Below are 25,940 nucleotides of genomic sequence, written 5' to 3' on the forward strand. Positions count from 1 at the left end.
TCAAGGCAGACTTCTGCTGGGTCTCCCTGTGTGGTTTTGGTTCACATTGCTGCGCTGGATGCTAGCTTGTCCCTTCCCCAAGCCTCCCAACTACCATTTCTTTCCCTGGTTACTGTCAACCAAGTACTTGCCAGGTAGGTACGTTTTCTGTTTTTGTGGTGGGGAGAGAAGGGAGTGGCGAAAGTGGACTGAGGTTTCTCCCATTGGAGCTAAGTCACTCAGTCATACCCAACTCTTCGTGACCCCATGGGCTGGAGCCCGTCAGGCTCCTCTGTCCATGGGATTCTCCAGGCAAGAGTGCTGGAGTGGATAGCCATTCTCTTCTCCAGGGGATCTTCCCCACCCAGGGGTCAAACCGGCATATCTTACATCTAACCTGCATTGGCAGGCGGGTTCTTTACCACTAGCACCAACTGGGAAGCCCATTTCCACCTAGTCAAACCTTCAAGATGGTCTCCTTTTCAATTATGTGCCTTTAAAGATAGCTGGCAAATCACACTAGAAAAGAAATGTCTCCCATGAAGGCTCTGCCTCTAAACTTCGTGTCCTGCCTCTGTATCCTGCATGTGTGTGTGGGTGCTCAGTCGAGTCCAGCTCTTTGCAACCCCATGGACTGTAGCCTGTAAGGCTCCTCTGTCCATGGGATTTCCCAGGCAATAATATAGGAGTGGGTTGCCATTTCCTTCTGCAGGGAATCTTCCCAGCCCACGGATCAAAGCTGCCTCTTCTGCATTGGAGAGGAGAGGCCACCACTGCACCGCCTGGGAAGCCATCCTAGATGTAGTGTTGGCTTATTAGTCGTCTACAATTGAAAAGCCTATACTAGAACTATAGACATGCAGATTCAGAGATACGGACAGAATTGGCTCTGAATGAATAAAGTAAAGAACTAAAACAAAAGAGAACTTTACCCAAACGTGAAAATAGGCTAACTTGCCTCAGGCTTTATTTGGTTTATCAAATGCCACGAAAATGCAAGACACGTCCACCTTTTCCTACATTAGACAAATGTAAATGCAACGTTTAACAAAAGAGATAAAGCCGTCTGCTGATGCAGGGAGACAGACAATAAGCAAGTATATTCACACACACACACACACACACACACACATACATATATATCAAGTGGTTATATGTACTATGAAGAAAAACAGGGCAGCGGAAGGAGCAGATGATGGATGGGGGAAAGTGGTCAGAAACACTCACAGGAGGTGACCTGCCTTTTTATTCACCATTCCAGGGACTTTTGATGTGGAATGCCTGACAACTGACCACTACACAGGCGGCATGAAACATAAATACAATGTGCGCCGGTGCAGGCGGAGGGCTGAAGACTCATACCTCCACCTAGGGAGGAGGACCTACTACATCGCAGCGGTGGAGGTGGAATGGGATTACTCCCCAAGCAGGAAATGGGAAAAGGAGCTGCATCACTTACAGGAACAGAAGTAATTCTCTAGACTCTGACTCCCAATTATGTCTTAGCTTTTCCTTTCAGAGAAGTAAGAATTATGCTAAGTTAAGAAGCAAGGAACAATTGCATTAAACAATCACAACAAAACAACAACCAAATTCTTTCTAGGGACCCTTCCTCATTCATCTCTGCTTCCCTCAACTATCTCTCAGAAAAACTTACATTGATCTCCTTTCATTCTTCGTAGTCACTCATCTTACGTTCGTTTCTGTTAGACTGTCTTCTCATACTTGCACACCCCTGTCATTGTTTTCACACTTAAACCAAAATTAATGCCTACATTCAGAGCTGAAATAATTTTCTTTACTAACCATTTGTTGCTTATCTTACGTTTCTTCCAAAGATTTCACTATGAGTCTAGTAATCAGTTACTTTACCTTTTTGAAACTATTATGCGTGGAATCATATTTTAAATTCTTGAGGGCACTAAAGCAGGTATGGTTTCTGCCCTACAAGAACTTACAGGAAAATACGGTTCAAAACTAGCAATAACATGTACACTATGGAAATGTAAAAGTGAGTTCAGTGAGTAAGTGTAAATAAAGCGTGGTTATTGGAGTTTCAGAAACAATAGGTTTAGAGCCACATCGCCTGGCACTTCTACGTGTAGCTGTCCTATACTTTGCCAAGCACTCTCCGCTATACCATCTCTCATCAGCCACTAATCCTTGGCGGATATGATTTGATAAATTGGGGTGGAATGCGTTCAGAGCTGAGGGGTACAATATGACCGGTAACTTGTAGCCAAGTGATGGCTAGCTGGTTAGTTTGACTGCCATGAGAAATGTGATTTCCTGGGGGATGTTTGTTGCTTGTTTTTCTCTGGCTGCACTGGGTCTCAGCTGCAGCATGCAGGGTCTTTCAGGTGTGGCATATGGGATCTAGCTCCCTGGACAGGGATTGAACCTGGGCTCCCTATATTGGAAACATGGCGTATTAGCCTCTGGCACACCAGGGAAGTCCCATGAGTATGATTTGTGATGTAAGGGAGTAATGATTTGTGATGTAAAGGAGTAATGATTTGTGATGTAAAGGAGTAGGTAGCTATTTTAGTGATTAAGGTATAACTGTCAAAATGTACAGAGTCGTTAGGAGTCAGTGAAAGCTTTAGATACAGGGAACGGCTGGATAAAAGGCCACTCAGCTCCTATAGTCTAAAAATACTGCAGTAACCGGAGAACACCTCACTGATGAAATCTGGACGCATAACATTTCAGAGCCACAAGGAAACCTTGGAGACAGTCTCACTGAGTGCCTCATTTTAGGGGTGAAGAAATGGAGGCTCCAACAGGCGATGAGCAGCTGGAGACAGTCAGGGCCAGGACTCCTCGGGCTCCACTCCTAGCTAGGTGCAAAGATGAGCTAGACTTTCTCCCACACCTGTTTATTGTGGGGCTTTTTTGCTTTTAATTTTACAATTTTTTTTTATTGGAGACACTTCTTTATTGATAGTCTTAGTCTTTCTTGTTCAAATGGGACAGTGTTACGAAAAACTAGCACAATGAAAACTATTTTTATTCAAAATTTAAAACTCAACTTTCACTTTTCTTAAGACAAATACTAACCTTAGTTGTGTGTGTGTGTTTAGTCTTTCAAATGCGTTTTTAGATAAGGAAGAATTTTACATCGGCTCCAAGTACAAGAAAGCTGTGTATCGGCAGTTCACTGACAGCACATTTCGAGTTCCCGTGCAGAGGAAAGCTGAGGAGGAACACCTGGGGGTTCTAGGTACCGTCCCAGCTCCTAGGTACCAGGGGTGGGCTGGTGATAGGTGCTCTGTGTGGTGGGCCAGTCCACGTCTGTGGGCTTCACGTTCTTAGTTCATACCTTAATGTTATTCATAAAATGAATCTTCTATGAATATGAATGAATTTTTATTCATTTATAAAAATAAAAAACAGAAGCTACTTAATACAATGAGAAGCCTATATTTACTAAAAATATGGCATAAGAAAGTATTACTTATTTCTGTCAGAAACAACGGTATTATATCCCATTTACTAATAAAATTATATATATTTGGTGTTTATCAAATCAATGCCTGTAGGTTTGATGAAATTAGTAGAGATCACTTTCTACTGAGATTCTTAACCAAATTCTCCATTTTTCTAGTCCAAAAAAAAAAACCAAAAAACCCCATAGCTATTTACTTTTAAAATTAAGAAGTAAATGATTAACCTCAAGAAGAAATATACATATAAACAAGGAAATAAGGAAATAAGGAAAGGGAAGAAAGTGTTTATGATGCACACAACCAGGGGAAAATTGCCTTCAATTTTTCAGGAATTGCTCTAAGGCCGAATGTCTAAGAACTCCTCCAACACTGGTCTTGGGAATATTCTTGAAAACTGTCAAGTGCAGTGGGAGCTACTCCCAAGCCCACTCTGTCTTTTCACTAACAGAGTTCCCTGGGCTTTCTCATCCTCAGTCCCAGCAGTAAGACACCCGAGGAACAGTGGCACTGCCCTTGGGTCACGGAAATTTTTTGTCAGGAGAGAAGCTAAATTTGGCTAGGAGGCAGGAAATGGATGGGTACCCCACCCATCCTTTCAAATGCAGTACTGTCCTTAGTTCACAGGAAGGTCTAGACGTTCTGATGATGAGAAATGACTCTCGGCCAAGGTAGGGTCACACCTGATGGCTATGATTAGGCCACTATCCTGCAGGAAATTTCAGGCTAAAACCTCCCCTAGGACTCCAGATTAGAGATACACCCATAGTCTCCATTTTTAGAGACAGCCATAACTAGTGTTCTTATCCTGAATCGCCAGGGAAGAGGTATCAATCCAAGAGTACTACTGCATGAAGCCAGAGGGGAAAAACAGAAACAACATCCTTAATGACTTAAAAAAAGTTACGTGAGCTAGAGCTTCCAATCTGATGGGTATATAAGCCAGTCTTCCTTTTCACTTTTCCCAGGCCCACAACTTCATGCGGATGTTGGAGACACCGTTAAAATTATCTTTAAAAACATGGCCACAAGGCCCTATTCAATACACGCCCATGGGGTGAAGACAGAGAGTTCCACAGTGACCCCCACCGCACCAGGTACTCATGGGAGGGGGAGGGATATGTTTTATAGACTCTACAGCTTTCCACAAACAACTGCTGTCCATGGTGCGTCCTGAGGGAGTGAAGGAGGTGGCTAAGAGGGCACAAAGGCATTGCATCTGTGTGAATGTATGCACATGCCAAAAGTTAAAAAATCCACAGAACTGTAAGGAAAAGAATCTGATGGTACTGAACACACACTCAGGGTTGCGTCAGCAGAGACGATCTCCGCAGGCTCAGCTAGAATACATCCTGGACAGCACCTACCACGGGGCTGACTGTTTCCATGCCTCTATCCAATGACAGGGTCCTAAGGGCAGAGGCTGCCGTTTGGAACTTTAAATCCGAGTCCAATATCTGGCTTACTAAATCTCTTTAATTCAGAACTAAAAACTGCAGTCGATTAAATATATAAATATGCATTTTCTTTAATAAAAACTCTAATTTTCTCCTATTCACTGGAACGTTGGCTTCAAGGAAAGGACCATTTCTTAGTAACTTAGCAGTTCTCAAATTTATCAAGTGAGAAAAAATACTCTATAGAGTTGGTCTTGTCAATACAGGGAAATAGAAATAAAAAGCTCTGCCCACATGATCCTCATATTACAGCAAATAAATACAGATATAACATCAAGTTATACAAAGCGCTATGAAGAAGATTAAGACGGATGAGAGACAGTAAATAACAAGGGTGCTATTTTAGGTGGGGGGCAAGAGGGTTGGTCAGGAGGTCTTCTTTGAGGAGGTGCCCCTGGTGAAGACACGTAAATGATGAGAAGTGATGAGTCACAGGGAGTTGGAGACGGAGAGCATTCTAGGTCCTGAGATGGAAGTAGGCTTGGTGTGTCTGAGGAACAGCCTGGAGGCCAGAGGCCAGGACAGAGCAAACAGGGGCAGAAAGTGAGGAGACCGGATCCATGCAGGGCAGGAAGCCAGGTGCAGAAGAGGGAGGGGGACCGCAGAGGCCGTGGTTACGACATTGTAGTTCATTCTGGAATCCCATGTGAGGGTTTGGGCTGAAGAGGGATGATCTGATGAATAGTTTTTAAAGGACTGGTCTGGCTGGTATGTGAATAAGTGACTATAGCAGACAAGGGTAGAAATCGAGGGTTGGTTAGGGGACCATCCCAATAATCTGGGTAAAAAATTAGTAAGATTTGGACCCAGGTAGAAGCAGTTGAAGTGGTTAGTTGTATTCTGGGTCTATCAGGTTGGCCAAAAATTTCATTCAGGTTTTTCTGTAATATCTTACAGAATGCCTGGCCAACCCAATAGTTTAAAGGTGGTGCTAAAAGGACCTGCTGAAAGAGTGGTCATTAGGGAATGTTAGGAGAGGTGGAGTCCAGGAAAGCCCAACGTTTGAGCATTGACCATTTATGGCAGAGCAGGCTGGGGCAGGGAAGAAGAGAAGAAAATGCTATTTTTTGGCTTATGAGAATAGGAGTTTAATGAAAAGACAATAGGTTCAGATGATGAATCTATGCTTCATATTCTCAGTGAAATGTTCTGCTTACAAAAGGGTGTGAACACAGGAGTGGGTAAGATGGAGGACTTGAATGAAAAGGAAAAAAAGTCTGGCATATCCTCTGCCATTACCCCTCATGTCCTGCTTGATTCCCTAGTGAAGGCTTGTCAGATTCCAGGCAATTAACCTCTGACAGCAGGAACATATAGTGGTGAGATCTGCACGAACACAGTGGACAGTCAGTGGCCGCGGCTGCAAGTCAGGGTCCTGTGAGCAGCCGTGCAGGAAGCCCTGCGGTGACTGGCCGCAAAGGTCAGGCTGGAGAGGAGCCCAGGGCAGATGGAAGAAGGTAAAGATGTTGGTGAGACAGGAAGGGGGGCAGCTGGCTGTCTTCAAAGTGTGAAGGCCCAGGGTGTGGTCACGTCCTGCGTGTGACCACAGCTGGGACAGAACAGTGTCTGGTCAGACAGAAGGCGGCAGACAGGTCAGGGACCCCTGAGGTCAAGAGGTCTGACGACTCCTTGCCAGAAACCGTGAAATCACTGAGGAGGATGGTGATAAAAGAGAAAAGGCAGGTGGGGGCGAAGCTGTGGGAATTACACAGGGCAGTCCAGAAACACACACACACAGAAGGCAGTGGGGAAGAGTTAGCGCTTTTATCTGAGAGCTGAAAAGAAAAAAGTGTATTAGAAAAACAGAGGAACATGGAAACTCACATCCCCATGTGTAAAATAGAGAGCCAACGGGAATTTGCCGTGTGTCTCAGGACACTCAAACAGGGTCTCTGTATCAACCTAGAGGGGTGGGGTAGGGAGGGAGATGGGAGCGAAGTTCAAAGGGAAGGGGATATATGTGTACCTGTGGCTGATTCATGTTGAGGTTTGCCAGAAAGCAGCAAAATTCTGTAAAGCAATTATCCTTCACTAAGAAAATAAGTAAATTTTAAAAACAGACTACAAATGAAGGAAAGTTCTGTTGCAAAGTTTTTGCAAACTTTGATATTGAAATTCTCATCTCCTAGCTTTGTGATGTGGCTTCTGTGTCATGGCTAGTTAATTCACAACTGACAAAGAAGACGTGAAAGCGTGTCTTACAGGTGGTTTTAACACTAAATTCTCTATTTTTCAAATTCAGCAGAATTTATTTATAGAGACTTATTTTTAATTGTTAGTTTCATTATCCTTTAGGTCAGAGGTGTAACAATTTCCTTTTTAATATTCTTCTCATCACTGGAGACATTGAAACTTCTGCCTATTTTCTGAGAAGCCACAAATAGTAACAGAGAGTCACAGGTCTTGGCATTTGGATGCCTGTGATCTAAGTTGTACTTTTTGCTATCTATTAGCTTTATATCTTAGAGCAAATATCTTGTGTGCTCCTGACTTTCATCATCTTCGAAATAATGAAGGTTATTATGTTTCCTTCTAGTAAAACTAAATTCTTGTAAACAACTTTGAATACTGCCACTTTTTAAAAATGAATTACTTTGTGACATTTCCAGTTTCTGGGTCACTGGTTTTCAAGGCTTTGATAACAATTTGAAATACATATATTAAGCACATATAAAATGTAACCTGATACATTAACACTTGATTAATTTAGGTGAAACTCGCACTTACATATGGAAAATCCCAGAAAGATCTGGAGCTGGAATAAATGATTCTGCTTGTATTCCATGGGTTTACTATTCAACTGTGGATCGGGTTAAGGTAAACTTTAAATCATTTCTGTTTTGTGCAGACTCCCAAAATAGACACACAATTGAAGGAAGATGAGGTTAGGGTTTTCCTGTGGTCCAGTTCTACGTTAAAAATCACAGGAAAGTAAGCTGCTCTGCAACTCATTTCAGCTTTTCTTCTTTATGGTTTAAGGTTACGGTTATAAATGTATCAACCTTATAACTGCTGATTAAGGATACCACAGGATTAAATATTAATATAGTATCTTATTTCCCTTTTGCTATGAAAATACATTAAACTCAAAGAACTGAGGTATATGATTTCAGAGGCCTATTATTACACGGTAATAAAAGCGCTGATGTCAACAGTCAATCACAGCACAGCTAAAGCTGCTGTTTGATTAAATATTTCAAAGCCAAAAGCCCTCAACAACTAAAAATCAGAACACGTACCAAGACTCTTTTGTAGAATTAAACCTCTAGTCCAAAGCTCTCTGCTGAGTTCCAGACCTGTCTATGTACCTGCCTACTGAACATCTGTCCCAGTGTGTTCAGAAGCTTGGCAGCTCTTCAACAGAACCTGAGGTCTTCCTCCAGCTCTTTCTTCCTGTATTCCCAGTCGTGATAAACAGCACAACAAACAAGCCTAGTCATTTGTTCCAGCTAGAACCCTGGATATAGAATGTCTGATTCTTACCCTTGGCTCACCTGGGCAATTCGCTCACAACAGAGAGCTCTGTCCATTCCTTCTACCTGCACAGATCAGGTGCTGTTAATTTTCCTCAACTACCGCAGTGGCCTCCTAGCCTCCAGTCTCTTCCCGATCCAGGCCCTCCTTCACTCTACCACTAGGATCACTGGTTTAAAGAGTAAATAGACTGCCACTCCATGTTCAATTTTTTGATGGCTACTTAGGACCCACAGGACAAAATCTAAAATGCCAAACATAGTACAGCTCAAAGGCCATTTAAGAGAAAATCTGCCATTTCTGAAGCCCAGTCACACCAAACTTCTTATAGATTTAAGTCCACTACAATCTTCCCCATGCTCATGATCATTTTATGTGCCTCCATTGCAGAAAGTGGGTCATTTCTGTTCATCTATTTTCCCTACTAGATTGAGCTCCTGACGGCAGGGGATTTGTTTCCTGTATGGTTTTTAATGACTGGCATAGTGCCTAGGTTGTGGAATAGGCAAACCAGCCCTGTTCATTTGGGGTTGTGTTCAACTGCTGCTCATTACCTGAGCCAATATTTGGCCTTTGCAATACGTTTCTGTTACTTGCGCCATCACCCACACAACCTACCTATGACTCACTCTTGTTCCAATTTACTCCAAGTGGAAAGTTACTGACTTGACTGAACCACATTGGGCAAAGTCTACTAGTTATATCAGTCTCTGACTTAAGTAGGAGACGTACTACTTTAAGTAGTACTTACTTTAAGTGCTACTTAAAATTCTGAGGTCATGAGGGATAAGGTCCCAGCTCTCTGAAATCCCAACCTGTATCACAAAGACGACTAAGTTTTTGCTTGGTTTCAGGATCTCTTTAGTGGTTTAATTGGCCCACTGATTGTTTGCCGGAAGCACTACTTGAAAGTATTCAATCCCATAAAGAAACTGGAATTTTCCCTTCTCTTTCTTGTTTTTGATGAGAATGAATCTTGGTACCTAGATGACAACATCAAAACATACTCTGATCACCCTGAGAAAGTAGACAAAGCCAATGAGGAATTCATGGAAAGCAATAAAATGCACGGTATGGTACATTATTCTAAAACCTACTTTTTCGCTTTTCTTCTTTCAAATAAAATTACTTGGGAAACTATTCATTTACTTTACAATAAACCACTTCTGCCACGCTTGCATGTGAGGTAGAATTCTACTCAAAGCAAAAAGGGGACTATATTCAAAATCATCAATCAGCTTCTCTCCCAATTCCAAAGTCTCATTCCTTCTTAAACTCAAAATTAAGAAGACTTTTGGTGCTAAGTGACTAGAAAAGCAGTGTGGTGTTATTGATCTTAAAGTACCCATTTCCCTTATCTGTAGTGAAATAAGTTCTATTACCTCAAAAAGATCCCATATATTAACCTCACGGGGCTTCCCAAGCCGCACTAGCGGTAAACAACCCGCCCGCCAATGTAGAAGACGTCCGAGACACGGGTTTGATCCCTGGGTCAGGCAGATCCCCTGGAGGAGGGCACAGCAACCCACTCCAGTGTTCCTGCCTGGAGAACCCCAGGGACAGAGGAGCCACAGGCTTGCAGAGCGTCAGGCACAACGGAAGCAACTTCACAGCACGTTAACCTCAAAAACCTCTTTTCTGTGCAATAGCTGTTGGTTTAAAATATCCTGGAAGGCAATAAAAACGTGTATGTTTTCCTCAGCTATTAATGGAAGAATGTTTGGGAACCTGCAAGGCCTCACAATGCATGTGGGAGATGAAGTCAACTGGTACCTGATGGGAATGGGCAATGAAGTGGATCTGCACTCAGTACATTTCCACGGCCACAGCTTCCGGTACCAGGTACGGGCCAACCATAGCCGCTGCTCCTGCCGTGTCTGAAGAGGCTTTAGTGCAAGCGAAGGAAGTACTCCCTCAGACTTAAGAAAAGCGTGAGGTTTCAAGGGACAGCGAAATCATGTTCAAAGAGTGTGGCACACAGCCATTTCAGCTGGCGTGCCCAACCTCTGTTACACTCGGGCTCTCCCTTGGATTTGGTTTTTACCAGCTTTTCTAGAGTTCTGCTTACATATTTACGGGCAAGGTATTTGAATAGAATCATTAGCAGAGCAGGTAGGAATGTTTACGTAACGATGGATTAGAAACAACAAGACCTTATTATAACCTTTGCCTGTTCTAAGTTCTGGATTGTAAATAGCCTGAAATGAACAAGATCAGCAGTTTGGTGTCAAACAATCGATTGGCTCCCAGGTCTCCATCCTACTCTGACTTCTCACCCAGTGCTGGTTTCAGCAGGAATATATGATCCTTTTGGAAACGGTTTTGTCTTACATTTGAGTTCATGTAGAAAATTCAGAAGCTACCACAAAGCACATTACAGAGCCATTTTATTACCGCTTTTTGCTTTACTCCTTAGCAGACTTTCAACTCCATCCATGTAGAAATCCCAAGTACTCTGTCAAGGCTCGACCTGAACTGCCCCCAGTCTTGGCTTCTCCACCGGCCTCCTTTCCTACTCCCCTCACGACCCACCAGTCTTAGCGTTGCACAGACAGTCAGCTCATCTAGGATAGGTTTAGCAAGAGGGATATTAAGACTGAAATGAGGTCATGGCTAAATTCCCTTGTGTAACTCCAGTGCTCTGATAAAAAGACAGGTCAGGTGTTCATGACTGCTGAATTCACTTTTATCACATCTTTCCTTCACATCCATTTATTGGTCCATCGTGCCAAGGGTTTAGCAAAAATCACATATACTTTGTATTAGACACAGAAATATGCAGGGTCTCTTTCTTTTTTTAATGGATTTAGCCATTTTTCAAATATCCCTGAGATGGCCAATGAAAGACTATTTGCATGAACTCTCTCATATTGTAAACATTATATACAATATTGGTCATTTTTCTAATTAAGCACAGGGGCGTTTATACTTCTGATGTATTTGACCTCTTCCCTGGGACATACCAAACCTTAGAAATGACTCCAAAGACACCTGGAATCTGGCTACTGCATTGCCATGTGACCGACCACATTCATGCCGGAATGGAGACAACTTACACCGTTCTACCAAAGGAAGGTGAGTATCCACTTAGTGATTCTAGAAGGCATGCATCATGAATATAATTAAGATGCACAATTTTGTCTATATACTTGCTCCCAAATGAAGCACTTGTGAATCTGCTGCCCTGATTTCTTTCCCTACCTCCGAGCAGGATTCTTTTTTTTTTTTTTTACTGTTAAATGGTGTGGGACGCTGCTTATCTTCTGATAGCTGGTCCTGACACTGCAACAATAGTCTCTTGATTAATACAAACTGACACCAATTTGATGCAGTGTAATCCATGGTCCTAACACTGAAATGTGTAAGAGACTAGCTGTGATTTAACAAAAGACACATTTAAAATTTAATGTCTTTTTAAATAGAAAATGTTCACTTTTTTTCTAGGTAGTCCCTGGTTCAGGAAAAAAAGTCCCCACCAGCCCCATATAACAAATATAATTTGAAATAGTCGATCAGGCAGAACAGAGTCTTTCTGTGCTTCTGTGGGGAGGGGAGGCATTACTGATTATTGTTTGACAATGACTGTCTTCGTCCATTCAGGCTAAGTTTTGTTGTAACAAAAACCGGTGAACAAAACTCAGTCCATTTTGTTGTAACAAAATACCAGACTGGGTAGCTTATATACTGTTGTTCAGTCGCCAGGGTGTCCGGCTCTGCAATCCCATGGACTGCAGCACGCCGAACCTCCCTGTCCCTCAGCATCTCCCAGAGTTTGCCCAAGTTTGCCCAAGTTCATGTTACAAAAATTTATTTTCACCGTTCTGGAGTCTGTTAACCTGAGATCAGGGTGTCAACACAGTTGTATGAAGGTCCTTTTCTGGGTTAAAGATTCACTATATCTTCAAATGGCAGAAGGGACAAGCTAGCTCTCTAAGGGCATCTTTCATAAGGGCACTAATCCCATTCACCAGGGCTCTAGCCTCATGACCTAATCACTTCCCAAAGACTTAACCTAATACTATCACCTTGGCGTTAGGCTTTCAACATATGAAGGGGTGAGGCGGGGGATACACAAATATTTATTAGACCATAGCAATGATCCAGGAAAAAAATATATATATATAAATTACCTGCTCTGCCCATCCCAGCAAGAACACTCCCTCCTATGTAAGCACACGCATACAATAAAATCACAGAAAAACAAATAGCCCTTTGATGGATAAACACTAAATACCAAAGAAATGTGTTACATAAAGAGTTAATTCCTGCTACCAACAAGGGATTAATGTACAAAATATATAAACAGTTCATATAGCTTAATATCAAAAAACCAAACAACCCAATCCAAAAAATGGGCAGAAGATCTAAATAGACATTTCTCCAAAAAAGATATACAGACAGCCAACAGGCACACGAAAAGGTGCTCAATATCACTAATTATTAGAGAAATGCAAAACAAAACTATAATGAGACATCACCTCATACCAGTCAGAATGGCCATCATCAAAAAATCCACAAATAATAAATGCCGGAGAGAGTGTGGATAAAAAGGAGCTATCCTACATTGGGAATGTAAATTGGTGCAGGTGCTGTGGAGAACAGGATGGGGGTTCCTTGAAAAACTAAAAACAGAGCTACCAGATGACCCTGCAACTCCACTCCTGAGCATACATCCATAGAAGACCAAGATCCAGAAAGTATCACGCATCCCAGTGTTCACTGTAGCCCTGTTTACAAAAGCCAAGACATGGAAGCAACCTAAACATCCACTGGCAGAGGAATGGATAAAGAAGATGTGGGGTATATACATATATAAACACACACACGGGAATATTACTCAGCCATAAAAAGGAAATAATCTCATTCAAAGCAACATGGATGGACCGAGAGATAATCATATTAAGTCAGAGAAAGACAAATACCATGATATCACTTAAGTGTGGAATATAAAAAAATGATACAAATGAACTTAAAAAACAGAAACAGACCCACAGACATAGAACACAAATTTATGGATACCAAAGGGGAAGTGAAGGGGCAGAAGATAAATTAGGAGTTTGGGATTAACGTATACACAATACTATATACAAAATATGTAAACAAGGACCTATTACATAGCAGAGGTCCTATACTGTACTTAATATAAAAACCTATAATGGAAAAGAATCTGAAAAAAATATATGTATATGTATATATATCTGAATCATTTTGCTGCTCACCTAAAATTAACACAACATTGTAAATTAAATACATTTCAGTTTTAAAAGTTGAGGTTAGAAAAAAGGAAAATTCCTGCTTTACGGTTGCAGGCTTTGGTGTTTCCTGAGTCTTCTGAGTCCAGAACTGTTGGAATTGGCAACGGCAAATCCAATGAGGGGAGCTGATGTAGAGAAAACAACTCCTTGCACTTCCCCCTCAAACTGGCATAAAAGGGAACACATAAATGAAAGGCAATATAGAAGTAAATATATTTCAAACACTAAAAATCGCTGCAAGATTACTCACTGGTACAAATGAAGGTTTCCTTTCCTTTTCCTACACAAAGACTTCATAACATGAGAAAATTATTTCCATTAAAATCCTTTATTACAAAGTGTGGTACTTAGACAGTCAACCACTGGATGTAATGCCAGTAACTGCTGAACAGGGCAAAGAGTCAGAGATGAGAAAGAAAACCTTTTTTTAGAAGGTTTAAAGAAAATTAGCAGAGTTTAAAGGAAATTAGCACACTTGGAAACCACATGAAAGGATGGCCCAGCTCAGGGATATAATCCAGAGTGAAGGAATACCGAGGCAGGCATTCTGGAAATTCAAGTGTGCAAATGCCCGATACGCAGAGAAAGCTGCTACAGGCTAAGTCTACACAACAGAGACAAGGAAAAGATTCTTCTTATAGGGTAAGTCCAGGAGGAGACAAGGGAGGTGACTGATTGCTTGGTTAAGAAAGGGGAAACTAATTTAAGAGTCCTGCTAAAAACTGTGGAACGAACAGCAAATGTGAAGGCAAGACACGGGTTGGAAAAAAAGATTAAAGAGAAATGTGGCTTTTCAAAGACTGAAAGAAGCAGTTACGAACAAAAAAGATAGTTTGAATCAGTCACAGAAACATGGGGAGCCAGGTTTATCAGTCTGAATTACTTTTAAATGAAAGTCTGATAAAGCTTTGGCCAAGTCTACCTTGATTCTAAATCTTAGGAGAATTTCAGCCTACCATGACACAGACAAGGGAGAAAATCAAGTTATAGTGAAATTTTTCAATGATATGCACAGGGAGACAGACAACTTCCTCCACAAAGAAAAAATATCACTGGAAAAGAACTGTGGATATCCTGTCATGCTTAATGTAATGCCTCATTTCCTCTACCCGAGGAAACATAATAAAGACCTCCTCTAATAAACACAAACAGTACTTTGTTTAAACTGACACGGCCACAACAGTCAGATAACCTCTTGAAGCTGTCTGAGGGGGAAAAGCTTGTTTAGCTTTAAGTTCCTGATACGCAGGGAGTGTATATTCTGTACTTCTAGATGCCCAAATCCAGTTCAGTGCTCTGCTTGGCAAATATCTAACCACATACTAACTCAATAAAAAGAAATTTTTAACTTTTTTGGACACCACGTCAGACTTACAGAAAAGTTGCAAGAGCAGTACAAAAATATCCCTGTATATTTTTAACCCAGATTCGCCAAATGTTAACAGTTTGCCCAGCATCGTCTACCTTCTCATCCTTTCTCCTATCTCCCTAACCACAAAGACCACAGATACTATAAATACATATACTCCTATTTCCTGAAAACAAGACTATTCTTATAAACACAGTATACCTACCAAAATCAGGACCCTTTTGGCATTTCATCAATGATTCAACTCATGTTCCTCATAGAAAAAGAAACTCCAGCTCATGTGCTGTTTGGCTGACACGTCTTCCTGTCTCCTTGGTCTAGAGCAGTTCCTTGGTCTTGTCTTTTACCACTTTGACATTTTTAAAGAATACAGGGCAATCACTTTGTAGAATGTCCTTCAGTTTTGGTTTGTCTAAGGTTTTTTCAGACTCCCCACGTGGCTCAGTGGTAAAGCATACACCCGCAATGCAGGAGATGCAGGTCCAATCCCTGGGTTGGGAAGATCCCCTAGAGAAGGAAATGGCGACCCACTCCAGTATTTCTGCCTGGAGAATCCCATGGACAGAGGAGCTTGGCGGGCTACAGTCCATGGGGTCGCAGAGGGTCAGGCAAGACTCAGCGACTCAACGTTTCCTCATGGTCAGATTCAGGTTATTCATTGTGTTTTTCTCAGCACACACGTCAAGAGACACAAGATGTTGATTTGCTCACTTACTGGTTGTGTTCATTTTGAGCATTTGATTAAGGACATGTCTGCCAGGTTTCTCTACTATAATGTGACTATTTTCCCCTTTATAATTAGTAAGGTTCTTATGGGAAGGAAAGTTAATTTTTCTTTAAATAAAGCAGTACTAGAATGAGAGGCGGAGAAGGCAATGGCACCCCACTCCAGTACTCTTGCCTGGAAAATCCCAGAGACGGAGGAGCCTGGTGGGCTGCAGTCCATGGGGTCGCTAGGAGTCAGACACGACTGAGGGACTTCACTTTCACTTTCCACTTTCATGCATTGGAGAAGGAAATGGCAACCCTCTCCAGTATTCTTGCCTGGAGAATCCCAGGGACGGGGGAGCCTGGTGGGCTGCCGTCTATGGGGTCGCACAGAGTCGGACACGACTGAAGTGACTTAGCAGCAGCAGCAGCAGCAGAATGAGAGGTGTGTTTTAAACACATAAAGAGCAGAAAAACATAAATGAATCAAGAATAATTAAACAATATAACCTTTAAAAATCAGAATACGTTTAAAGCACCACGTGCTAATCTTTTTAATTGAATGATATACGCTATTTTTAATAATGGTCTTAAAATTTCTTTTTCTATAGAGATCAAGTCTGGATGAAAGAAATAAATTGGTGATAAGTGGAAAAAAAAGAAAAAACAATGATTTGTAACAATATATGTGAAAGTGTTGAATAGAAGGCTTACTTTGGAATGGCTATAAGCATTAAAAAAAAAAGACTGAAAATACACATGTACATTTCTGCAGAAAACTATCACACTGTTTCACATGTAAAGGTCAACAGACTGTATTTTGACATGACTGATTCGAATACATCTGGTAATGTAACTGATTAATATAAGTGATTCATATCACCACCATTAGGTAGGGCTTTAAAAAATGTATTACAAAAAAAATCTATGGCTAGATGTTGTCCTGGACAGTCCTTAAAGAATCACTATTAAAGATTCAATGATTTCAATAAAAATAAATAAGATTCAATGAACTGTTTCCAAAATTTGGCTTCTCATCAATCCTTCTGATGTTCTGTTGACGTCATTCCTAATGCACCAGTGGACAAAGGGGCACAGATGTAGAGGAAGTAAAATAAAAAATCAAACAAAACAAAATAAAATAATAATAAAATCTCAAAACAGGGAGACCAACCTTGAACTTCTAATCTACAGAACTGTAAGATAATTATGTGTTGTTTTAAGCCACTAAGCTTGTGATGATTTGTTACAACAGCCATAAAAAATCAATAGGATCCTCTTCTACGATGTGCCGTTTATTGCGTGTCGTGCATGCTAAGTTGCTTTCGTTGTGTCCAACTCTTTGCGACCTGTGGACCGCAGCCCATCAGGCTGCTCCATCTATGGGTTTTCCCAGGCAAGAATACTGGAGTGGATGGCCATTTCCATCTCCAGGGGATCTTCTCGACCCAGGGATCGAACCGGCGCCTCTTATGTCTCTTGCATTGGCAAGCGGGTTCTTTACCACTGGTGCCATCTGGGAAGCTATTATGTATCAGTTACATCTAAATAAAGCTGTTAAAGGAGTTTCCCTGGTGGCTCAGAAGCTAAAGAATATGCCTGCAAGGTACAAGAGTTGGGTTCGATCCCTGGGTCAGGAAGATCCCCTGGAGAAGGGAATGGCTACCCACTCCATTCTTGACTGGAGAATTCCATGGCCAGAGGAACCTGGCAGGTTACAATCCATGGAGTCGCAAAAGTTGGACACAAATGAACAACTAACACTTTCGCAGCTGTTAAAAATTTTTTTTTTTAGTTAAAAATTTTTTTAAATAAAATTTAAAATATCTTAAAAAATAAAATATTTATTTAAACATTTAAAAATAAAATGTTCCCTATCTGAGTTTTGTGAACCCTTGAAGTCAAGAGGATGTTAATCTGGAAGTGGAAAAAGACAAGAGTTGAAATAATCTATAACTAAATTCTGGTAAAAACAAACACTGCCATCAGGAGAAAAATTTTTATAATATGGTTGTGGAATCACCAAGTGAGTAGCATTTTTGCCCCGTCTTTAACTAAAGTCAAGCACACAATCAGTGAGCTGAACTTGGACTCAAAATTGTTTAATCAGAGGCTAAAAAAAGAAGACACAGGTCTTTATATTTCTTTATTTTTCACATACACTCTAGCTAAAACAAGAGTACACATCAACAAAAAATGGAAACAAAACTTTGACTGAAAGACATGCATTCAACAAATTACGTAAGCAGCCAGACAAGAAGAAAGTCAGCTTTGTAAACTTTTATTTCACTTGATTCAGAGACTCAGCATGAGCTTTGAAAGTAACAAGAAAATAAAGTTTGATATCTTTTACTGTGGGAAAACATTAAATCTTTCTCAAGGAGAATTATTGTTTTTAAAAGGGACACAGTAGAAAAATCTGGAAAAAATCAGGAAGGCTGAATTCTGGACTATTGGAATGACATTCTTTTGAACACACTCACAAACTGTTCTGTGTTCCTGGGATGAAAACGACTGTCCTGGCCCAAACAACAGTAAACTGATGCTTCTTGGTATAAAAGTCAGCCTCTGGACCTTTAAAAATAGATGCCTTCTCTGAGGGAATTCCAATGTCTTGCAGCTTTTTTACATTCTGGACAATTAAATGGACTCAGGTCATAAATTATGAAATCAGTAATAACACTGAGGTGAGCAGCCTGAAAGCATTTGCAGTGTATGTACATATTCAGTATAAAAACCCTTTATATATACAGTTTATCTGGCATTCACCTTTTCAAGATTCGGTGTCGTGTGCCATCGTGGTACATTGCAAATGATACTTTCACGTCAATGATTTCTTTCGGCTGCAGTAAAGAAGATATGGCAAGAAAAATGCCGCAGTGCCATCTTCTGGGAGGACGTTTAAGAAATCCCTTAGTTCTAGTTCCACGGCAACAACTGACAGTGTTTCTGTTTGTAAGAAAGAATATCTGAGTTAGAGCTGAGACTCTGCCTTTCACCCAATTCTCTTATCGCTCAACCAATGAGAAGCTAATTCAGGTGACAAAATGTTATAACTATGATAAGAGAGAGGAAAAAAACTAGTCTTTTAAATCTAAAAATGCTTTACAGTTCTAACAATTGATTCTCTCTAGAATCATTTGTAGGAAAATACAATCAACTGAACACTATTTTTAATGTTAAGACTAGCAGCTCCTTTGTAGACTGTCTGCGTGGCGCTAGTGGTAAAGAACCTATCTGCCAATGCAGGAGACCCAAGGGACACGGGTTCGATCCCTGGGTGGGGAAGATCCGCTGGAGTAGGAAATGGCAACCCACCACAGTACTCTTGCCTGGGAAATCCCATGGACAGAGGAGCCTGGTGGGCTACAGTCCATGGGGTCACAAAGAGTCAGACACGACTGAGTGTGCATGTGTGCGCGCGCGCGCGCGCACACACACACACACAGGGCATTACCTGTTAGATCAAAGAGAGTGAAAGTCAAGCCGCTCAGTCGTGTCCAGCTGTTTGTGATCCCCGGGACTGTAGCCTACCCGGCTCCTCCCTCCGTGGGATTTTCCAGGCAAGAGTACTGGAGTGGGCTGTACTCCCATTTCCTTCTCCAGGGGATTGTCCCCACCCAGGGATCGAACCCAGGTCTCCCGCATTGCCGGTAGGCACTTTACCATCTGAGCCACGTGTTAGATGCCATTTTCCTAAATCCGTTCCTCTCTATTGTGATTTTCATGTTAATAAGCATAAATCTGTTTTCAAGACCATTTACTTTTTTCCTCAAAGTGCAAAATGTGTTCTAGTGAATATTAAATATTAAGGAAATTAGTAAACATTTTTATAAAGGTAACTAATTTTAGGACTTATTGCTTCTTGACACACGCGGCCCTCTGCTGGGAAGGAAAGGGAATGACATTTAAGAACAATGTCTAAACCTTCTGCAGTGCCATTCTCTGCTTGCTTCTTACACGCCTGCCACTTATCCTATTTGCAGAGTAACTGAAATAAAAAAATTCCTGCTCAGGTATGTGTGTGTCCATCCAAAGCCAGCTGTCCAATATACACAATCTAAATCACCCCTTACACACGGGAATGACATACTCTTGTTGCTAAAAGTTAGTGAACGGTATGACAGGAACATATCCCTGGCTCTGGAATCAAGACAGACTTGGGTAGGGATCACTCTTCGACTGACGCTCTGGGTGACTTTGAGAAAGTCAAACTCCTGAGTCTCAGATTCCTCATCTATCATGTAGTGGTACCACCTACCAGCTTCCAGAGTCCTTGGAGGATTATTTAAAAGACAATGATGCAATCTGACATACGGACATAAAATGGAATCTGTTAATAAACAATAACTACTAACCAACTTGCAAAACTCATGAAAATTATCAACACGTTCCTATTAAACTCGTTTATTTGGTCTAAATGTGGAACCTGCAGGAATAACCTAGGTACAAAAAAACTGATTTGGGAACCGCTGTAATTATAGAGCCAACAAAAATCTTGCCACTGTCCCATTCTCCTCTTCTGCCAATTAGTGAGGGGCTTACACAGGTTACAAGAACAAGGTCAATATCATAAATCCGGAGAGTACTTTGAATCCTCCAGTGTGTCTAGCAAATATGTGCTGAATGTTGAAAATGGTTATCTCTGGCTAGTAGACTTTAAAATGGCTTTTTAAACGTCATAGTTTACTACAGTGCTAGAACTTTTACTAAGAAGCGCAGTTCACTGACTCAAAAATAGTAATAAGTGTTTCCTTGAAACAAATTAAGCCAACCACTCACCCCAGTTTTGGTGCAACGGTTCTCAACAACTACAGTGTTGCCCCACCCCCACCCCCAGGGACATCTGGTAACGGCTGGAGACATGTCTATTTTACCTGGGCAAGTGTTACGGGTATTTAGTGGGTAGAGGCCAGGGATGCTGGTAACATCCTAAAATGCACGGAAGACACCTACACACAAATTATCTGGTCCCAGATGTCAGTACTGACAAGGCTGAGAAATGCTGCATTAGAAAGTAAGAAATCCAAGCTCCTAAGTACACTGGTGGTGGGTTATTATATTAAAGTTTATATATCTATATTATTATATTTATATTAAATATTATTATATTAACAATGGCGTATTATTAATATATAAATCCCTGATCTCCATCTCAGCCTTACCATCTTGCAATTTTTGCCTAGCATTTTATTCCACAGTCAGTACTGAACTCCTCAAGAGTCCCAGGCACTTGAAAAACTGGCTTGCTTCAGGCTTACTCAGTAGGTAGGAGGCTTGGAACTCACCTCCAATTCTAACTCCAAGCCTGGTCTCTTCTGGATATACCACTGGTGCCAACATAAAGACAACCCCACCCCCACCCCCCATAAAAATGGACTTGGTGTCTTCCCTTCAAATCAGTAACTAGTTATAGACTCCTCCTATGGAGAAGCACGTCGCTGGCAAGTAAAGTGTAACATAAAAGATGTTAAAACACGATGCCAGCTCTGAAGGTATTATAATCTGATAAAAGTAAATCGCACACAGCACTTAGTTCTGTGAGCCACACACACACACTATATGCACATGTGTGTGAACACACACATATATTTAAGATACAGAAAAGTGGACACGTGGAGGAATGATTATGGGTAAGTTACAGGTAGAGAGTCTGTGAATGTGGATCAGAAAAGGAAGAAGAAGAGTCTTGCCTAAGATAATGACACTACTGGGGTGTGAGGATGTGAGGTATCTGCTCCAGAAAGAGATCCACCGACAAGAGTAATCAGCTGAAAATTATGGGACAAATTTGATGCAGACGGGACTGGGCGATCAAACACCAGACACTGCTGCCTTCTGAAAATGAGAGTATCACCCAGAGAGATGGGTAGGACAGGTGGTATGAGCATTCCTCCTTGTCTTCCCAGTCACAGACACACACCTTTACTTAAATGCGGGTCTCCAGAAAAATACACCATCCAGTGGCCACTAGCTTTGCCTAACACTTTGAAAGTCAGTGACCTCAGCTGGAAAATACAATTCCCACACTGTCAACTTCTAATATTTTAGGCACATTGGTATCAATAGAACCATACCTTTGTCATCAAGCCAACCATTAACAAGTGATATTAACACACAAGAGAAGAGAAACAAAACCATATAGCTATCAATATTTATAAATGACTGTAAATTATAAAAATTCAAACAGTAACTACCTTTGCTATAAAATACTGTGTAATTTAGAGATACTAAGCTTCTAAATCTTTGAGAAACTTATTATTCCTCAGTACTTGCTTATAATTATGACTAATAATAATAAATAATCTTAATTTCCTACATGAAGTAAATTAAGCACCCAGACCATTAATAATACAAAATACAAAATACAAAAAAACAAGTCCTTGTCTTAATGGCTATTCCAATTTTTAAAATACTGAGGCTGTGAGTTTCTCTATGATAATCTGTTAAGTGTTTGAAAAAATTAGAGGAATCAGCTCTAGAGCTAAAGGAGATAAATGAATATCAAATGTGGTGAGAGGGAGTGTATGAATGTTAAAGGTAAGCTCTCCAGGTGATTCTCAGACCCTCAAGCTCAGACCCTCTTCACCATACTTGAGAATCACATGAAATACACAAGAAAGCAAGGTTTCAGCAAATTATGGAAATGAAGACTCTCAAATTTATAATCAAGCAAAAAAGATTATTTTACCTTTTAGTGATGATAAGTAAAGTTGATATTTCTCTCCACCACATTTTATTCTCTGACAAAGTTCAGGCAGCAGTTTTTTCCACCACAAAGTCTATCTTGGGAAAAAATGAGTACTTTTTAAGTTTGATGCGTTTTACACTCAGATTTCCAACAAGAAGAAAAAGATTGTGCAAGGAAGGACAGGGCAAAAATACATCAACTTGGTTAAGGCAAAGACTTTGTTTGAACAGTCTTCTGCTTAAACTATAAGTCAGATTTTTACCGTGAAAATCTTAACAATATGTACACTGTACATACATATATACACTGTACATATACATGTACACCACTATTTTCAAGAAGAAACATAGACATGTCTTGTTTTCATCTCTTAGGTAGCAAGAAAGAAGGAAGGAACAAAAGAAAATGTCTTAAAGTCAAAAACTCTTCTAATCTCTAAAGACCAGATAACCCACAAAGGATTTTCTCATCACTCACTATGTTTCCAAAATCTTCAGGTAATAGCGGACTTCTCCGAACAAGAGATTTTTAGTGAAGATAACATACAATACACGTTAACAGCCTCTGATGGTACTCAAAACATATAACATATTAAACATGCGTGCTCTTTTGAGCCGCACAGTCCTGTGAGGTTGGACTGGCATCATCTGTCCCCGTTTTGCAGACACCATGTGACTCTGACAGACAAAGCCTGGCAAGCGCAGCCCGAGAGGCGTACCCGGTTCTCCTCCTTCAGCTCGTGGCTGGCGTAGGGGACGACCGCCTCCGGGCAGCGCTGCAGCAGGCTGTCTATGCACTGCTCGTAGGCCCGCAGACGCGTGTGGCACAGCACGTGGACACTGAGGCCCGCGGCGGTCTCCTCCGAGAGCGGCTCCAAGAAGGGGATGACGGAAGCTATGTCAAACGAAGGACCACATATGAGAGACTATGAACAGAAAAGTGAGATGTTACGGGATGAGGCACCAAAACACTGAAGCACAACATACCAGAACACAAGTTTTTACAAAGACTAAATCTCACTTGTCAAAAGAAGAAAAAAAAAATGCAATTTTAGAGCACATGCCTGCTTGCTTTGAGTGGACTGCATACTTAAACGAATGGGAAAGCTTTAAGACTCTGTCCCAAGGACATAATCAACATGGGGTCAACATTTATGCCCAAGATGTTCGACTCAAGAACATCTGTAATACTGAAAACCTAGAAGAAATCTAACATTCATCTAGAAGTGATGAGTACATAAATCACGGTACATTCAAATGATGGAAAACTTCGTAGCTATTATCAAAATTGTTTCAAAGGCAGTTAAGGACAAAATGCTGCTCATGATCAAATCAGTTAAAAAAAAAATCAATACAAAATTATATTCAAAGCATGATCAATTTTGTAAAATCTACATAGGTACATGCCTTTGGAAGAACATCGAAATGTGAAATAGAAACCAGTTCACTGCATAGAAGGGCAAAGCCCACTTTTGCTTTTTTTTTTCACACTTTTCCAAGGTTTCTATAATACGCATGCACTATACATAAACCAAAAATAAAATCTAACATTTAAGAAAACTAAACAAGCCAAGAACTAATCATTTGTATCAACACTATTTGCTGCAAAGCTAAATGACTTAGAGCAGTTGTTATTTCAGTATTCAGAACGTGACCAACATTTCACTTCTAAGCATTTAAACTGCTAATATTAATACTACTTTTGATTATAACACCAAAAGAAGCTCTGCTTCCCCTTTCTTCTGGATAAAAATGAAACGGTCATATCCTGATTTTCTTCTTCTTTTATCCTTTTTACCACAGCGTCTTCTCAGACTCACAGGACAATGTGGAACATGAACTACCTATTTACAGTCGGCATCATGATTTTACTCCACACGTCTACAGAAGAACGGCTAGGAGAGTAAGGTTGGTCTGTTCCCTTCCTGCAATATCCACTTTCATCTGAATAATTTTCTGACAGGAACGCAGCAAATATGAAATAAGATGATTAAAGTGAGATGAGTCAAAGCCTGGTACAAAATGGGTTACCCAGGAACTTTTAGATAGTTGAATCCACATCATCAAGAGGTTTAAAAATAAGAAACACCAGACACGGAATTCCCTGGAGGTCTAGTGGTGTGTCCACTGCAGGGAGCACAGGTTCAATTCCTGGGGGGGGAATTAAGATTCTGCAACTGCAAGATGTGGCCAAAAATCAAAAAACCACCAGACAACCAGGCATGCATCGCTGGATGAAAAATGGCCCATGGGTTACTGCTCCTCTTTAAAATACTCAGTGTCTGCTTCTCACCAGTGTGTTCCTTTTTTCCCCCCAACATTGGAAATGGACTCTCCACCCTCAACACAGGCGCTGTTTATTCCCTTTTCTGATCTCCTTGGGACTGGAATTCACAGAATTCTCTACATAATCACACCCGTGGCTCTAAGAGGGGGTAATGGCAAAAAGGTGGGGGGGAGGGGACCAGGACAATTCTGGTAAAAGGCAGGCATTATTAGCTACTGTGTTCTAAATATAGCAGTGCTTTTTTTTTTTTGACACATAGATGATTTACAGATTGTTTTTACATTAATTTTTGCACAAATATACTATTACAATGTTTTCTGAGGACAAAAGACAGAGACATATTAAACCTTGTGTGGTGGTGGTGAGCTGGTGGGTAGAGGGAAGTCATATAATTTTGAAAAAGCTCTCCAGGTGATTCTGAACCTCCTCATTCTGAGGTAAAAAGAGATGAGATCTTTTTGTTTCTTGATAGTTCTTTTTTTTCTAAATGACAACATTGATTGATTGACCCCAGATAATTTAAAAAAGAGTTAGAGTTAGGAAAAGGATTTAGAAAAATTTAGGCTAACTGAACCTTCTATCCCGTATCAATAAAGACTCCCTTTTAAATTAAAATGGATTCTAAAGGTCAATGAATTATACTTTTTCAAGCAGAGATTTTTAAGTATGCTTTGAAGCTTTATAGAAGATACTTAATAGCACATATTATGACTTTAAATATATAATTAACACATATATTCTAGGAGGGCAAGGTTGTGCCTGCCTCGTTCAATGCTATACATCAATCACATTTATAGTTTATGATCAAGGAATTATTTGTGGAATGAACCCATCTGAGATTTAGCCCTCAGCAGCCTCTGTATCATAAGGGTACTAGAGGTAAGAATCTGCCAGAATCTCCTTTGGCAATTTTTTTAAAAAAATGTAAGTAATTCTCTATCTGGAGACATCATAGGCTGTCTAGAGGCTAAGACTAAGCAATATGGTCTCCAGAGTTTCCCTTCCTTACCTCCACTCCCAATTTGACATTTTGGTTTCTAAAAGCTTGTAACTACATTTACATCAAGTTCCCAGCATAAATCAGGGGTTGCAAAAAGCCTAACGAGGCCAAACCAGATGACGAAAATGTACAGAGGCAGCTGGGCATAAGGAAAACAGATGCCAGATACTCCGCCTCTGGACCAGGCAGACGGGAGAGGAGCGTGGCAGACAGGACCGCATGAGCCCTGCGTAGGGGAATCCACTGGGGGGCCCACCCCCAGGTCTCAGGCAGGG

The 25,940-nt window shown here is 40.8% G+C and overlaps 2 protein-coding genes across 6 annotated transcripts in view; one reads left to right on the top strand and one right to left on the bottom strand.

Moving 5' to 3' along the window:
• LOC122445069 (ceruloplasmin) overlaps positions 1-25,940 on the top strand; it is a 56,713-nt gene that overhangs the window by 27,590 nt on the left and 3,183 nt on the right. The window contains exons 12-19 of one of the 2 annotated variants that reach the window (XM_043474053.1): positions 1,241-1,448; positions 3,063-3,202; positions 4,394-4,522; positions 7,593-7,699; positions 9,211-9,427; positions 10,059-10,198; positions 11,269-11,431; positions 24,182-24,286. In XM_043474053.1, the coding sequence (XP_043329988.1) occupies positions 1,241-1,448; positions 3,063-3,202; positions 4,394-4,522; positions 7,593-7,699; positions 9,211-9,427; positions 10,059-10,198; positions 11,269-11,431; positions 24,182-24,285 (1,208 nt within the window). In that variant the 3' untranslated portion in view covers position 24,286. Of the gene's footprint in view, positions 1-1,240; positions 1,449-3,062; positions 3,203-4,393; positions 4,523-7,592; positions 7,700-9,210; positions 9,428-10,058; positions 10,199-11,268; positions 11,432-16,299; positions 16,349-24,181; positions 24,287-25,940 lie in introns of those variants that run through there. The other variant, XM_043474054.1, reaches the window with a different exon arrangement.
• Positions 17,954-25,940, bottom strand: part of HPS3 (HPS3 biogenesis of lysosomal organelles complex 2 subunit 1) — a 39,969-nt gene continuing 31,982 nt past the window's right edge. Inside the window, exons 15-17 of one of the 4 annotated variants that reach the window (XM_043474055.1) lie at positions 23,098-23,304; positions 22,380-22,470; positions 17,954-18,637 (exon numbers count right to left, since the gene is read on the bottom strand). In XM_043474055.1, coding sequence (XP_043329990.1) covers positions 18,510-18,637; positions 22,380-22,470; positions 23,098-23,304 — 426 coding nt within the window. In that variant the 3' untranslated portion in view covers positions 17,954-18,509. Of the gene's footprint in view, positions 18,638-22,379; positions 22,475-23,097; positions 23,305-25,940 lie in introns of those variants that run through there. The other 3 variants (XR_006270438.1, XR_006270439.1, XM_043474057.1) reach the window with 3 other exon arrangements.

Source organism: Cervus canadensis, chromosome 7 (assembly GCF_019320065.1).
Source record: "Cervus canadensis isolate Bull #8, Minnesota chromosome 7, ASM1932006v1, whole genome shotgun sequence".
Classification (NCBI taxonomy): Eukaryota; Metazoa; Chordata; class Mammalia; order Artiodactyla; family Cervidae; genus Cervus; species Cervus canadensis.